Source organism: Lithobates pipiens, unplaced genomic scaffold, assembly GCF_037356315.1.
Source record: "Lithobates pipiens isolate NorthernLeopardFrog02 unplaced genomic scaffold, aLitPip1_a1.2 Scaffold_24, whole genome shotgun sequence".
Taxonomy (NCBI): Eukaryota; Metazoa; Chordata; class Amphibia; order Anura; family Ranidae; genus Lithobates; species Lithobates pipiens.
Window position 1 is genome coordinate 23,510,820 of NW_027507786.1, and position 17,486 is coordinate 23,528,305.

At 46.4% G+C, this 17,486-nt stretch overlaps 1 protein-coding gene across 26 annotated transcripts in view; it reads left to right on the forward strand.

Moving 5' to 3' along the window:
- LOC143929724 (hemicentin-1-like) overlaps nt 1-17,486 on the forward strand; it is a 419,992-nt gene that overhangs the window by 64,401 nt on the left and 338,105 nt on the right. For 6 of the 26 annotated variants that reach the window (XR_013262563.1, XR_013262571.1, XR_013262568.1 and 3 more), the window contains exons 11-12: nt 1,402-1,434; nt 6,410-7,825. The exons of 1 other annotated variant lie outside the window; for it this stretch is intronic. Coding sequence is in view for 2 of the 25 variants with exons in the window: in XM_077453692.1 (XP_077309818.1) it covers nt 1,402-1,434; nt 6,410-6,702 (326 nt within the window). In the remaining 23 variants the exon portion in view is untranslated. Of the gene's footprint in view, nt 1-1,401; nt 1,435-6,409; nt 11,062-17,486 lie in introns of those variants that run through there. 19 more of the 26 variants (XR_013262581.1, XR_013262583.1, XR_013262574.1 and 16 more) reach the window with 17 other exon arrangements.

Sequence of the window (17,486 nt, forward strand, 5' to 3'; positions counted from 1 at the left end):
ATTGCACCCCTGTGACCCACAGGAGGAGCCCAGCCAAACAAGCTCAGGCTGGTCTTTTTTTAAAGAAGAATCCTTAAAGAGGAAGTAAACTCTCCCACTCTGATGCTTCTTTTCATTTAGTCCATTATAATAAGTAATTATCAGACTATAGCCGCTGTAATCAGCCCAAATCTCATATTACTTACTGTTTAAAGAAACTTTAAAAAACTTGTTTCCTGGGATTGGGCAGCGCCATCTTAAGTATTGTTTTCTGAGTCCACAGTGGGGTGTATTTCCACCCTTACATTGAGCACTTCCTGTACTGTTAGCCAAGCCTCCTTCTCAATCCAACGTTTCTATGGCAACCCTGCTTCCCTGTTCATAGCTGACTTATTTTATTTATTTCAGGTACTTATATAGTGCCGTCAATTTACGCAGCACTTTACATATACATTGTACATGCACATCAGTCCCTACCCTCAAGGAGCTTACAATCTAAGGTCCCTAACTCACATTCATACATACTAGGGGACAATTTAGACAGGATCCAATTAACCTACCTGCATGTCTTTGGAGTGTGGGAGGAAACCGGAGTACCCGGAGGAAACCCACACAGGCACAGGGAGAACATGCAAACTCCAGGCAGGTAGTGTCGTGGTTGGGATTCGAACCAGCTACCCTTTTTACTGCTAGGTGAAAGTGCTACCCACTACCCCACTGTGCCGTTTGTGCCAGTTATCTAGTGTTTGCCTTTGTTAGTCTTATCAGCTTCAGCTGATAATACTGCAGTAATGCTTTGCGATGCCCTTCTTTACACTGCATGTGATGTCACATGGTCACATGGGGTGTAGGAGGAAGCTCTGAGTGATTCTGCAGTCTCCTGGGATTTCAGTGTTGTTGCTGTAAGAAGTCCTGATAATAGACAAAGTACACAAAGTGTGCCATAAATCAGGGGAGATCTGGGCATGCTCAGTGACGTCATTCAAAAGAGCAAAAAGTATTACAATACTAAGCAAGTAAGGAGATATCTACAAGCCGTGTTCATTAGGGATTTTTATGCTGATTTACATGGGACAAGTTGCGGGGGAGGGTTTACAGCCACTTTAAGGTACTGCTTAGAATTACAATTTCTATACTTTCCCTATAAAAACAGTCAATCTTCACTCTTTGAGTGCCGGTCCACTTTGTCATGACACTGTGCCCCAGACTATGGCTGGCCGGACCCCCATACATGAAGCAGCACTATGGACATTGAAAACAGTGCGGGGGATGGGCTTTATTTGGGGCTTATTTGAGCTCTGTGCTGTTGGGCTCTTTGAAGTTCTTGGATCCAATGATCATATATAGATATTTAATGATATTTTGGACATCCCTGTGTAATAATTTTACTTATTTTGATTAAACATTTCTCTTGTTTTATAGGGATACCTAAAAAGGAAGAAGCACCGGAAACAGGTGAGAATGGTTTCTAAAATCATCCTACAAATAAGTTAAAGCGGGAGTCCGCCGGGAGTCCGCCGTTTTTTTTTTTTTAAAAGCCAGCAGCTATACATACTGCAGCTGCTGACTTTTAAAATAATGACACTTACCCGCCCAGCGCGCCCGCGATGTCGGCACCCGAAGCTGATCTCTCGATCGTCTCTCGGGTGCTGCCGCCGCCATCTTGGGCGTGGGAATCAGGAAGTGGAGCCTTGCGGCTTCATTTCCCGGTTCCCTACTGCGCATGCGCGAATCGCGCTGCGCAATAAGGATGGTCCCCGCTGTCTCTGGGATCCGTGTGTTTCCCAGCAGGCAGCGGGGGGACCTTCGGAAAGGGGCGTAGATTCTGCGGAAAGGGGCGTAGCTTCTGCAGAATCTACGCCAGAAGTGGGTGCAGATACCTGTACAGTACAGGTACCTGCACCCCCCTCCTTCCTGAAAGGTGCCAATTGTGGTGCCGGAGGGGGGGAGGGTTCCAATGAGCGGAAGCTCCACTTTAGGGTGGACCTCCGCTTTAATGTATTTTTCTTCCTTTTTCATTGAGGAACACAAGATTCAGAACATTTGGGTTATACTGCCACCTATAGGAGGATTTGGACACCAGCAAACAAAAAAAACAGTAGCCGGCCTGATATGACCCCTCCCACTCCCAGAATGCCTCAGTTTTTGCTTGTGTCCTTGGAAGATGGCTGCCTTTTCTCTAAAAAGAAAAGTTTAACAGTTTTTATTAGCCATATTTTCTTTTCCTATTTTCAATCAAGACTCTACATCAGTGATGGCGAACCTTGACACTCCAGATGTTTTGGAACTACATTTCCCATGATACTTATGCACTCTGCAGTGTAGATGAGCATCATGGGAAATGTAGTTCCAAAACATCTGGGGTGCCGAGGTTCACCATCACTGCTCTACATGCTGCTTGAACAAGTCTCTTCTTGCAGCCATCTAGATCGGCATATTCTCAACAATAGCTTTGGAGCTGGTACCCCACTGGACCGTGGCCTGCCTGGAATGTGACCTTCATGCACTGGGCTCTGCATTGTGATGCTTTCCAGACCTTTGTGCTAGTTGTCTGCTTTCCAGGTCCAGAGCCGTGCTACAGCCTCTAGTGACCCCAGCTCTGAAGTCCCATTTATAGTCCTTCTTTTATTAGGACTGTTGGAGTTGGACACCATTACTATTCCATTTCTTCTGTTGCTTGCCATGGAGAGGGTTGATCATTGGGGGATTGAGTGCTGGTTTTGTGTTGCACACTCCACACTCTGTTCCCTCTATTCAGCATGAGATAGCACCTTCCTACATCTAATTGCAAAAGACATATAGTGACCATGTAGGCAGGTACAGTCTGCTCTCGCCACTGCAGGGGGTGCTCAACCGCATTGGCAATGCAGAGGGAGAGGAAGTCACGAAGAACCTGGTTCCTCTATGGTTTCCCGAGTCACTGGGTCAGCGTTCCGATTAGATGCTGGCTGCCCATGCGACTCTGGAACCCATGTTAGGTGTGGCAGAATCTATTTAAGACCTTGGCCCTTGGGTTTGGCTTGCTTTATGCGAGTGGGTAGCGTAGGTATCCCACCTTTTAGGGACACTAATAGAAAAAGTTCCTGATGAGGAGGGAAAGCTTACAGTTTACAACGTTTCTGGACCTCTGCCTGCTTGGGCTCAAGACAGCCAGACCTTATTCTGCCCGTCTCTACGGATGGCTAAAACCTGCTTCCTACACGCTGTTGGAACTGTGGGTGTTCCTGTCTGGGCTGCCCTCCCACCGGGTGTTTGTGAACTGTCTGCATTATATCAATACAAGTTATTTCATTACACTGGGACTGTGTGTGTTATTGCTGCCGCACTGCAATACACCTACAACCTGGTCACTTCTGGACGTTTGACCACACCTGCTCTTAGCTGCAGGTCCAGGAGCACCCAAGGTTTTACCGCAAATATTCTGAAGATATTGGCACTGTCAAGCAATGCAAAATCTCAGAACCCGAGCACAAGGGGAAGCAGTCCCACTGTATCTGGTCCACTCATCCCCATCCCTTGGTATGGATTGCAGTGCCCTTCTCAAGGATCTGACCCTGACAGTCTGAAAGGTGGTCCCTACCTTCCTCAGAGTCTTTCTTATCTGGGTCCGGTGTGGTCCCCTTCTCAGCATTATCCCGGGAAAATTTCACTGCAATTATGCAGGATTCCATGAGTCAATTAACATGCTGACTGCCGGTGTCCCATCATATAAGGTCCCCCATCGGATAGTGTCCGCTGTGTACTGCACATGAAACACAGATTCCGAAAATAGCCGAGGATGAAGTCCAGGTTCTAGCCCCACCATCCAAGTGGACATAGAGTAGGAATAAAAAAGAGCCGAGCGCAGCGAGGCCGAGCCCGAAGTGTGGCGAGCGAAGCGAGGGGCCATCTAATTTTCCCAGCCCTATGTCCGCTTGGATGGTGGGGCTCCCACCTCCACTCACGGCGCAGGCGCCGTTCAGCTTCAGAGATTTTCCAAAGCTTCTTCTGCCCCATAGTTCACATGCGCAGTACGGGGCGGACACTATATGATGGCAGGACACTATCTGCCAGAACACCGGCTCTAACCACAGAGACTGTAAGCATTCCTCAATGCATTTCCCTCCAGCCTCTCAGCCATCTGCTTCAGAAGCTCTGATGAGTTTGTCCCTGAGAAGTTGCAGGCATCTACCATAGCTTCCAGTTTTAGAGAAACTACTTTGGCTCAAGCTCAAATGGGTGCGCCAGAACAAATACCCTTGTAGTAGGTCCTCCCCACACTGCAGGTGTTACATGCTTGTCTAGGGATGAAAATATAAGCTGTAATACTTCTGCACCTTATTCCTCGCTCCAAAACCTTCCTCTACACTGGCTCCAGTGGTTGCATCAAGTACAATTTAGGACCAGTAATTCTGCATTGTATGTGAGGACGCCGAGGGCCCACCTACACCCCGAAGCTCTGGAGAGAAGAGAAGATCATCAGTGGCCAGGGAGAGTGCGGAAAAAAGGTAGGTGTGACAGAATATTCCTCTATCCATAAACCTAACAAGCATTTAAATTTTGCAGTGCAATGGGCTCCTGCTGCAAGATTTCATTTTTTTTTTAATTACCAGAGTTGACCCTTAATGATGGAAGAACATTCTGTAGCTTCTACTAGTGCTGATACTATTAGAGGCCCTGAGACTTCAAAAACTTTTTTGGAGCACACTCTCCTTCAAAACAACCTGAATGGAGACTTGGAAACTCCTGATAAACTATTCACCCCTAACCCTAGTTATGAGGACCAACCTGCTCCCTTCCCCTCCAACAACAGCCAGAAAGGAGACGGCTGACTCATAACTGCAGCTTGTCACATCACTGAGCACTTTTCTGAGATAAGCAGCAGCAAGAGGAATGCAGAGGGATGGGGGTCATGTTATCCTTTGTCTTGCCACTGCTTGTCTCCGGAAAGTGCTCACAGCTGTCACAAGTTATAAGTCAGCCGTCTCCTTTCTAGTTGTTGTCAGTTCAGCCCCGGCAAGGGGTGGGGGTTGGTACTCATAAGGGGTAGAGAGCACCTAGCATGATGGGATAAATACTACATGTACCTTGTCCAATAGGGGACAGAATTTTTTTAAAGTATAATGATAGAGCTTTAAGCCCCGTACACACGAGCGGACTTTTCGACATCCAAAGTCTGACGGACTGAGTCCGTCAGACTATTCGATCGTGTGTGGGCTGCAACGGACTTTAGCGAAGCTAAAGTCTGACGGACTTTAGAAATGAAGCATGCTTCAAATTTTCCCGACGGAACTCCGCCGGACCCGGTCCCCTTCGAAAAATTCGCTCGTGTGTGTGCTACTCCGACGGACTAAAACCGACGCTAGGGCAGCTATTGGCTACTGTCTATGAACTTCCTACGTCGAATCCAGTCGTACGTCATCACGTTCGACTCCGTCGGAGTTTGGTGTGATGGTGTGTGGTCAAGTCCGTTCGGTCGAAAAGTCCGCCAGAACTCCGTCGGAACTCCGGCGGAACTCCTTTGGAGGTCTGTCAGACTTAATCCCTCTCGTGTGTACGGGGCATATTAGGGTTATATTTCTAAAGTTAAATAAATTTTTCTAATGCAGAATCTTCAAGATCCCAAACAATGTAGGTAATGACTGTTCACCATTCTGCTTTTTTAAATATTGGTGCCTTTTAAAGTCTGTTATTTTTTTATTTAAAAAAAAAAAAAAAAAACATGTTATACTTACCTCCTCTGTGTAATGGTTTTGCCCAGATCCTCCTCTTCTCGGGTCACTCTTCTGTGCTCCTGGCCCCTCCCTCTTGCAGAGTGCCCCCACAACAAGCAGCTCCATTCAGACCCAGAGCTGCGACCCGCCCCCCTCTCTCCTGATTGGCTAGTTGACTTTCACAGCAGTGGGAGCCAATGGCCCCACTGCTGTGTCTCAGCCAATCAGGAGGGAGAATCTCAGATAACCGTGACACTCGGGGACAGAGATGGACCTCAGGTAAGTATTAGGGGTGCTGAGGGGGGCTGCTGCACACAGAAGGCTTCTTACCTTAATACATAGAATGCACCTTCTGCCTTTACAGCCCCTTTAAGTGAGCCCTTTCCTACTCATGCAATGCAAACCAACAAGACCACACGACCATACTCACCTTCCCTCCCCCGACACCCCACTCAGCTGCCAGCAGCAGGAGAAGCCATATAAGCCCGTATAATATACACTCTCCCCATGTGACAGCTCTGGTACATGCTGATTGGCCCAGCACTGCCACATGGGGTGAGTCACATGCTCATCCATACCTGGAAGTACAGGTTGTCTTCAGCCTCTGGTGGGGAGTGGAGTAAAGGTGAGTATGTGTGGTGGGGGAGGGGGGGATTGAAGAGAAGCTGAGTATGGTATCTGATGTCAGACACATCATGGCTGGCTCGCCAATAATGACAATGTTCTTCCCTCCACAGGACCAGAGAAGAAGTTCCAAATACGGGAGATTAAATGTGTGACGGAGCGCCCCCGGGTGGGTGAGGAAGTGACTCTCGTGGCGTACATTGAAGAATATTCAGCAGACAATGCGGTGCTCACCTGGTATAGAGGAATGTTTCCTATTGATGGACAAATAGGGAACAGACAGGACGGCACCGGCTGTACATCCACCATCACCTTCACACCGGAGGACTCGGAGTGTTCAATCAAATTGGAGGTGTTTTATAATTATCAGACTGTAGAGGAATTCTTCACACTGCCACTGGTGTGAGGAAGAGATCCGAGGAGGGACTCGTATCTTCCCATTAATGGAGGTCATGTGACCATATGAGGAGGAGATCCGAGGAGGGACTCGTATCTTCCCATTAATGGAGGTCATCTGACCATATGAGGAGAAGATCCGAGGAGGGACTCATATCTTCCCATTAATGGAGGTCATGTGACCATATGAGGAGGAGATCTGAGGAGGGACTCGTATCTTCCCATTAATGGAGGTCATCTGACCATATGAGGAGGAGATCCGAGGAGGGGCTCATATCTTCCCATTAATGGAGGTCATGTGACCATATGAGGAGGAGATCTGAGGAGGGACTCATATCTTCCCATTAATGGAGGTCATGTGACCATATGAGGAGGAGATCTGAGGAGGGACTCATATCTTCCCATTAATGGAGGTCATGTGACCATATGAGGAGGAGATCGGAGGAGGGACTCATATCTTCCCATTAATGGAGGTCATCTGACCATATGAGGAGGAGATCGGAGGAGGGGCTCATATCTTCCCATTAATGGTCGTCATCTGACCATATGAGGAGGAGATCCGAGGAGGGACTCATATCTTCTCATTAATGGAGGTCATCTGATCATATGAGGAGGAGATCCGAGGAGGGACTCATATCTTCCCATTAATGGAGGTCATCTGACCATATGAGGAGGAGATCCGAGGAGGGACTCATATCTTCCCATTAATGGAGGTCATCTGATCATATGAGGAGGAGATCAGAGGAGGGACTCATATCTTCCCATTAATGGAGGTCATCTGACCATATGAGGAGGAGATCCGAGGAGGGACTCATATCTTCCCATTAATGGAGGTCATCTGATCATATGAGGAGGAGATCTGAGGAGGGGCTCATATCTTCCCATTAATGGAGGTCATCTGACCATATGAGGAGGAGATCCGAGGAGGGACTCATATCTTCCCATTAATGGAGGTCATCTGATCATATGAGGAGGAGATCAGAGGAGGGACTCATATCTTCCCATTAATGGTCGTCATCTGACCATATGAGGAGGAGATCTGAGGAGGGACTCATATCTTCTCATTAATGGAGGTCATCTGACCATATGAGGAGGAGATCCGAGGAGGGAATTGTATCTTCCCATTAATGGAGGTCATCTGACCATATAAGTGACAGTATTGAAGCCAGAGGATCAGTATGACAGAATGAGGAGTCATTGGATCTCTCTGGGGATCTGATGGATATTCAGTGAGGACATCTTCTGTATCGTTATTATGGCACTTCAGTGTAATGACCGGATTACATTTTATATCACTTCTGTACATATGAAAACTTTCTCTGCTGGTTATCTGAGTGTCAGAGAATGTGGCTGAATGGTGAAATCAGGCTGTAAGAGTTTCCTCCCCCAGGAGCCCCACAGTCAGGACACCCCATAATGTATATAGAGCTCAGCTCCTCCCACACATTCTATAATGTATATAGAGCTCAGCTCCTCCCACACATTATATAATGTATATAGAGCTCAGCTCCTCCCACACATTATATAATGTATATAGAGCTCAGATCCTCCAACACATTATATAATGTATATAGAGCTCAGCTCCTCCCACACATTATATAATGTATATAGAGCTCAGCTCCTCCCACACATTATATAATGTATAGAAAGCTCAGGTCCTCCAACACATTCTATAATGTATATAAAGCTCAGCCCCTCCCACACATTCTATAATGTGTATAAAGCTCAGCTCCTCCCACACATTATATAATGTTTATAGAGCTCAACCCCTCCCACACATTATATAATGTATAGAAAGCTCAGCCCCTTCCACACATTATATAATGTATTTAAAGCTCAGCTCCTCAGACACATTATATAATGTATATAAAGCTCAGCTCCTCCCACACATTATATAATGTATAGAAAGCTCAACCCCTCCCACACATTATAAGATTAATCTGTACCAGAATGACTGGAAGAAAAAAGTATGGAGAAGGCTTGGAACAGCTCATGATCCAAAGCACACATCATCATCTGTAAAACATGGTGGAGGCAGTGTGATGGCATGGGCATACTTCCGGTGGCACTGGGTCATTGGTGTTTATTGATGATAAAAGACAGAAGCAGCCGGATGAATTCTGCAGTGTTTAGAGCTTTCCTGTCAGCCCAGATTCAGACAAATTCAGCAAAGTTGATTGGATGGCGCTTCACAGTACAGATGGATAATGTTTCAAAACACACTGCAAAAGGTAACCCAGGAGCTTTTCAAGGAAAAGAAGTGGAATATTCTGCAATGGCTGAGTCAATCACTTGATCTCAACCCAATTGAGCATGCATTTTACTTGCTGATGTCAAAACTAAAGACAGAAAGACCCACAAATAAAGGAAAACTGAAGAGAACTGCAGTTAGAGCCTGGCAAAGCATTTGGTAATGTCCATGGGTTCCAGACTTCAGGCAGTCTGTCACATACCTGATGGTGGAGCCCATGGATGCAGGGAGAGGCTTCTCATATTCCTCTGGCTCAAGAAACTCCTGATAGAGCAGACAGAGGTTCACGAGCTCCAAAGGGGCACAAGTGCCTGGCAGGTCACAGATGCAAGGGCTAGTCTGGACTCCAAGAAGCAGAAGGAGAACCAGATGTGGGCTGGAACTGGGACCAGCGGTGAGTAGGAGCAGCAGGAACACTCACACCAGATCAGAGAGGGAGGTGTCTTGTAGATCGGGACACCAGCGGATCTCAAGCAGGCCGGGTCATTGTCAAGCTGGGTCATACACAGGCAAGCAGGATTGGTACCAAGGCAGCAGGCAGAAGAATATAGTCAAAACAAGCCAGGTTTGGTGGCAGGCAACAGAGCATAGTCAGAGGCAAGCTGGGTAACAGGTATCAGGTAGCGGACAAGGTAGTAGCAGGAGGTCTCTCATGAACGCTGTAGACCGGACAGCAGGGAGGCAAGGTGACAGGTTCCTTTAAATAGCCCCTTTGGCGCCAAGATCCGTCATACTGCGCGTCCACGCAAGCTCTGTCTGGCTCCTCCCACAAATGACTAGAAGATCTGGGAGGTGATGGCGGGTTGCAGGAATTGGGGGGTCAGGACGGGACAGAACTTTCTATGCTGAACCCAGATTTGTATTATAGAACTTCCCGGCTTTGGTTTGCCCAGCAGACATGTAAAGACACGTGGAGGGTGTGATGAACCCTTGTCCCCCAGTCAATGCTTCCTCCGTCCAGAACCAGCACTATTCAAGACCCCTTAGCTCACCCAGTCACCAGACAACACCAGTCTTGGAGTGGTAAACAGCCAACTGATTTATTATCACACATGGACACAACAGATGAAATAACTCAGAGACTCTTTTCCCGACCCTTGGAAAACAGGGCGGGGTAAACTGTCCAATGACAACAGACACACAGGTCAGGTGTGTTCAACTTCCCATCAGTAAACAGTCTCATCAGCAGGGGGCTGCTGGAAGAATCCCCCCTCCCTCCATAGAGATAAACATCCCATAATATTCAGGGCAGACAGACACAATAGAACATTGGAATACAGCCACACCCCAAACAATCACAGCAAAGAGTCCACAACAAAATGAGACAATATACAATATATACATATATACAAGATTGAGTCTGATTAGTACAGATCAGACTGGATTTCTCATTCACCTCACAAAGAGTATTGTTCCCTTAAACTCCAGGACCCATAATCAGAGGCCACCATTCAATCCTCCCCAAAAGCCTCTGTCCCGGCTAGGTCTGTCACAGAGGGATCTGCAGACTATCGCATACAACTCGCAGAACATTACTGACATGACAGGTTCTCTTCACCAGACATGACCTATAGACTTACAATGGGAGAGGAGATGAGTAAAGTGCAGTCACTGTGTAGCTCTGCATAGCAGGAAACAGAGGATGAAGATAGATGGAGAAATATGATTTATAAATGATTATAAAATATTCACAGACTGACACAATGTTCCATCAGACCAATCATTGATGGGTTTTTGTTAAAGATGGCAGCTATGGTTCCCCTTTAAGGCTGAACTCCAATTAGATATCACAAGGATGTATATTTGTCTCATTACAATCCTCCTATAATCCCCGTCACAGCAGCACTCAGACTGGGAGAGGGAGGGGCAGCACTGGGAACCAATCAGATGTGCTGCAGTGAACATAAGGTGCTGCTGCCCTTTCATTATCCAATCAGCAGGCTGGGGGTGTGTTCTAACCAGGTTATCCTGCTATAGATGTCTGGTAGGGTGGCGGGATCACAGAACTGAAGAAGGGGTCCTGTGAGGCACTTATGGTGACATCTTCTGGTAAACTTGAATAAACTATGGACATTTGTAAAACATAGTTCAATAAAGACACCAGTCCATCCAGTTCAACCTCTGTGTGTGTGTGTTTGCTAAGATGCCCATCTAAGAGTTTTTGAAACTATCAACACTTCCCACTGACACCACTGATTGTGGAAGAGAGTGCCACATCCTTACCGCTTTGACAGTAAAGAACCCTCTACACAGTTTAAGGTTAAACCACATCCTGCTGTGAAGTTATTGCCCTGCTCCTTCATTATTTATGAACAAATTACACAGAACTGGTCATAGGACAGATCCTTGGGGGACCCCACTCACCACCCCAGACCAGTCTGAGAACACGGCATTTATCACCCCCCTCTGGACACACCCCTGTAACCAGTTTTCTATCCATGCTATACCTACAGACCTCAGTTTGTGGATTAAGCATTTATGGGGGACTATATCAGATGCTTTTGCAAAACACACAACATCCACAAGCCGTCCTTTATCTAGATGGCAGTTCACTTCCTCATTCATAGTTTCATAGTTAGTAAGGTTGAATAAAGACACCAGTCCATCCAGTTCAACCTGAGTGTCTACAATTGTCCCTATCCCTGTACATTGCACTCACATCAGTCCCTACCCTCAAGGAGCCACAATCCAAGGTCCCCATTCATATAGGAGGGCCAATTTTGGACAGAATCCAATTAACCTACCTGCATGTCTTTGTAGTGTGGGAGGAAACTGGAGTACCCGGAGGGAACCCGCACAGGAAGAGCATGCAAACTCCAGGCAGGTAGTGTTGTGGTGTGGTTGGGATTTGAACCAGCGACCCTTCTTACTGCTAGGTGAGAGTGCTACCCACTACACCACTGTGCCACCATTGAATGTTAACCGATTGGTTTGGTAAGAACGATTTTTCATAAACTCATGTGGATTACTACTAATGATAATGTTTTCAACAGCAAATTCTTGGATATAGTCCCTTATCATTCCCTCCAATAGTTTACATACTATTGATGTTAGACTGACAGTTCTGTAGTTCCCAAGGATATATCTTGGCCCTTTTTAAATAATGGTACCACGTTTACTCTTCAAACCTATTTATCTCTCATGGTCTATTTTAGCTGCCCTGATTGCATTCTTACACTTCTTTTTGCATTCCTTGTAGTTTTGGAATGCTGATAATGAACCCTGAGCCTCATATTTTATAAAGGCACTTTTTCTCTCTTTAATATGTCTTTTTAAGTTTTTTCCACCCAGGTTTAACCTTCTCTCGTTTATTTGTTGCTCATTGGAATGCACTGGCTATTACCATTATTTGATATTTTTCTAAAGCACCCCCATCTTTCCCCAATGTTCAATGTTTCTAGGATTTGGTCCCATTTAATATATTGTAGTATTAAGCGCAGTTTAGAAAAGTTGGCTCTTTTGAGATTCAGTGTTGTACTTCCCTTGTGACTCCTTTTCCTATGATTTATCCTGTGATTGGCGGTTCCCAAGTTGTCCGGTATTTCCACATCTGTGACCAGATCTGAGTTATTTATAATTCATAGATCCAGCAATGCATTCTTTCCAGTCGGGGATTCCACAAACTGGGACATAAAGTTATCCTGTAAGACATTAAAGAAATGAAGGGCCTTTAATGAGTGAGGAGCGCCATCTGCCCGTCCATATCTGGATTGACATCCCCCATTATGATAACATTTCCCTTCCTCGCTGCCATTCCTAACTGTGATAGGAGATCAGACTCCGCCTCTTCCTCTTCAGGTTGGGGGGCCTGTAGCATACACCCAATATTCATTTCCAGCTTACTTCTACCCTTTGAAGCTCCACCCAAAGGGACTCCCTCCCCCCATTTGCAATGTCGTCCCTCATGTTCACCAACAAATCATTCTTGATATACAGGCTCACCCCTCCCCCTCCCTATACCTCCGATATAAGGAATACTCCTGGATAGTTGCCAGCCAGTCATGTGAGCTGTCAAACCAAGTTTCTGATGTTCCCACAAGGTCCAAATCCTCCTCCTATATCAGCAGCTCCAGTTCTTCCATTTGGTTCTGCCAATCTACCCCCTGGAGTTATGTAATCTGCTTACATTACAGCTATTGCCTCCAGTTACACCCTCTGACCTACGATCAGTGCCAGCTATCGCTTCCTTTAACCCCTTCCCCCGCCACCTAGTTTAAAAGCCCGGCTAGCGGTTTGACGATTCAGAACGTTCCCGAGTGTTCCAGCATCAGGTATTACCTCTGATATGCCAGTGAATATAAAAAACATTTACAATAAATAAATAAACAGCGTTCAATGTGCCGAGCGTGAAGTCCTCGATCTTCCACCATCCAGCAGGTCCTTGTAGTGTGCCGAGAGCACAGAGTGCCACCACCTTATTCCAAATACACCCTCACCAGACCACGAGATGTAACAGGTTCAGCAGACACAGCGTGATTCTTGGGCACAGATCCCCCCCAGGTGTATGCACTTCCACTCCGGAGTCACTCCTCTTAGGTGACAGCAAAAGGCAACTCCCACTGGAACAGATAGAGAGCTCACCAAGGAGCCAACAGAAAGCCAGTGATAGTCTAGTAGTTTATAGAAAGATTTATTGTACGACATAACCAGTCATCCAGTTAAAACAATCTGTCCCAACTAGTTTCGCCCACACAGACATTCTCAAGGGATCCCTTAAAAATGTCCATTTGGACGAAACTAGTCGGGACAGATTCTCAGTGCTGACGTCATGCCGCTGTATGGTTCCGAGTCATCAGTGGCTCTCTGAGTGAGTTTTTACAGTTTTTTCACTGTCACATTGTTTTAATTGGATGACTGGTTCTGTTCTACAATAGACCTTTATATAAACCACTAGACTATCACTGGCTCAGGGTTATGTATATTTGTTTTATTTTTCCTCACTTCAGCCAAGGATGTAAAATTGTAACTTCTAAGTAGAGATATATTAGTTGACTGGATATATTGTAGATGCAACACACTGATGATTGAGCGCCGTTCACTCCACTATCGTTATTTATGTTTGTGTACAATAAAATTACACATACACTGTGTATATATATATATATATATACTCTGCATCCAGTGTAGCCTAAATCTACAGTGCACTCCGTGGTGTACTATTTCTAATACACTTCAAGCTGTGTATTAATTAATATATATATATATACACACATTCACACACACAGAGTCTCCTGTATATATATATATATTATACCACTGCTCGACAAATCCCAGGCGCCAGGTCGCCATTGCGATTAGAAATTGTGTCCTGGCTTCTGGGTTTTTGTAAGTGACAGGTGCCTCTGCTACAGGGCAGGCTGTGGGGTCTTGGCTGGGGAAAGGGGAGGCGCACTGTCTGGTAGTGGGGATGGAGCAGGAAGAGAGCGGCGCAGCAGCCGCTGACATCCTCCTCCCTTCTCCACACTCACGGTGTGTGAAACTGTATGGAGAGAGAGAGAGAGAGAGGAGCTGTCAAAATTAAGGTTGGATGTTGAGGGTGGGTGGGACCCGGGGTGGGTGGGACCCGGGGTGGGTGGGACCCGGGGTGGGTGGGACCCGGATATGGGACCTAGCTATCCAACAACAGCCAATGGGATGGGATCTGGGTGGGCCGCTACCTTTCTTAAACAGGCCAATCATTGGCTGGATAGCTGCTGGGTCCAGCACACCCCGGGTCCCGCCCACCTCCGACCACCTCAGTGCCACCTGCCAGTGCCATCTGCCAGTGCCCATCAGTGCCATCTGTCAGTGCCACCTCAGTGCTGCCCGTCAGTGCCAACTCAGTGCTACCCATCAGTGAAACCTGTCACTGCTGCCTATCAGTGCCACATGTTAGTTCTGCCCATCAGTGCCACATATCAGTGCGCATTAGTGGTACCTGTCAGTGCCACCTCAGTGCTGCCTATCAGTACCACCTGTCAGTTCCCATCAGTGGCACCTCAGTGCTGCCTATTGGTGCCCATCAGTGCCACCTTTCAATGCCCATCAGTTCCGGCCTCAATGCCACCTCATCAGTGCAGCCCATCAGTGCTCATCAGTGCAGCCTATCAGAGCACATCAGTGAAGGAGAAAAAAAACGTATTTGCAAAATCATATAACAAACAAAACAAAAGTTGATTTTCAATTTTTTTTTTTAAATATTGTTCTTTTTTCGCTTGGCATCAGACATGAGCAATTCTTATTGCCCGCTGCCCAGGACATGCAGTTCTGGGCACTGGACAGAGGATTTAAAAAACTGGCTCCCAGATTCTAAGCAAATTTGTCAAGCCCTGCATTATACTCTGCATCCAGTGTAGCCTATATCTACAGTGCATTCTGTGGTGTACTGTTTTTACTACACTTCTGGTGGTGTACACAGTACACAATACAGTGCAGCCGTAGTGCAGTTGCTACTACTTTTCTGGTGGTGTACACAGTACACAATACAGTGTAGTGTGGTGTTGCAAAACAAAATATACATCATGTCTGGAAGGCCACCAAGGAGAGGGAGACGCTCACAGGCCACTAAAAGAGGGCAAGCAGGCTCTGTGTCTACAGTCAACAGTGCTAGTCGTGGACATGGTGCATCCTCTGCAGGTGGCGGTGGGGCACACTTGTCCTTTTTTTCTGCTTCTGGCCGTGTTATTGAGCCACAACATGCAGAAGAGTTGGTGAAATGGATAATAAAGCCGTCCTCATCCTCCTCATCCTCTGTCACCCAGGCTCAGAGTAGTTTGCCTTCCTATACAGCTGCCAAAGTGGCCTATTCCACCGGCTCCTTGTCCACACTTCTTCCTTAGCCCCACCATCATGCACGGAAAAGTCCCCCCTAAACTATTCAACCACAGTATCAGGTACATGCTGCTGGAGGATGCACAGCGATTTGAAGGCTCTGATGTTGGTTCCCAGGTTGAGGAAGGGAGTAACGTGAGCCTAGAGAGAGGGGGTGCCACAGAAGGACAAAAAACTGGAAGTCATGTTCCCCCAGCTGCAGCATACTGAGCTGACTGACTCTACTTGGGTGCCTGATAGAAGAGAGGAGGAGGCACATCTCCAACAGGGGGCAGTTTAACCACTTGCAGACCGGACCATTTTGCTGGTCAAAGACCAGACCACTTTTTGCGATTCGGCACTGCGTCGCTTTAACTGACAATTGCGCGGTCGTGCGACGTGGCTCCCAAACAAAATTGACGTCCTTTTTTCCCCACAAATAGAGCTTTCTTTTGGTGGTATTTGATCTCCCCTGCGGTTTTTATTTTTTGCGCTATAAACAAAAATAGAGCGACAATTTTGAAAAAAACGCATTCTTTTTTACTTTTTGTTATAATAAATATCCCCCAAAAATATATAAAAAAAATTTTTTTCCCTCAGTTTAGGCCGATACGTATTCTTCTACATATTTTTGGTAAAAAAAATCGCAATAAGCGATTATTGATTTGTTTGCGCAAAAGTTATAGCGTTTACAAAATAGGGATAGTTTTATAGCATTTTTATTAAGAATTTTTTATTATTTTTTTATCATTTTTGGGTGGCAGTGTAGGGGTTAAGTGTTCCTAGGGGTGTGTTACTAACTGTGGGGGGGTTGGGCTTTCATTTAGTGAACACTGATCTCTGCTCCAATCACATGGAACAGAGATCAGCGTCACTAGTTGCTAGGCAGAATGGAGAAATGTTGTTTACACAGCATTTCCTCCATTCGGCCGCTCCGTGAGACGATCGCGGGGATGCCCGCGGCAATCGAGTCCGCGGGTCCCGCGACCGGACTCACGAGGGTCCCGATGGCAGAGCGGCATTGAATATTGGACGTACCTGTACGCCAATATGCCTGCCCGTGCCATTCTGTCGACGTACATCGTCGTGCGCTGGTCGGGAAGTGGTTAAGAGCAGCCACCCTATTGCAACACACCGCAGAGCTCCGCAGGTGCAGAGTGTCAATCTTGATGAGGCTAGCTTCCAAAAATATTTTTGGTTTAGGGCACCACCACCCCTGCCTAAGGCCCAATTTTTTTGCCCCTGTTTAACAGGGGCATGTAATTACAATTCTTGATCTAATAATTCACAGCAGAGCGTGTTCCTGCGCCCACCAAGAGTAGCTATGAGGGCTTACAGCGTTCTGGTACCACCAACACCTAAGGCCCAATTTTCTGCAGAGTATATAGGGCAGGCCGTATAGTATATAATACTGCTGTTCAGAGTATATAGTGCCTGGGGAACCCCATGCCATTTTTTTAAAAAAATCCCCTTAATATCCTTACCAGATCCAAAGGTGATGGACTGGGGCCAGCAGTTTTAAATTACTTTTTTCTTTTAGAAATGTCATTTTGCTGCGGTACTGTTATAAACACAGGAAAAATGCGCCACTTTACAGGCATACTATAGACACCCCCCAGGCATGATATTTAAAGGAATATTTCATTTTTATTGTTTCACTTTAATCATTATTAAAATCATTGCTCCCGAAAAAGGGCTTAAAACTTTTTTTTGCATTGATACATGTCCCCTGGGGTAGGACCCGGGTCCCCAAA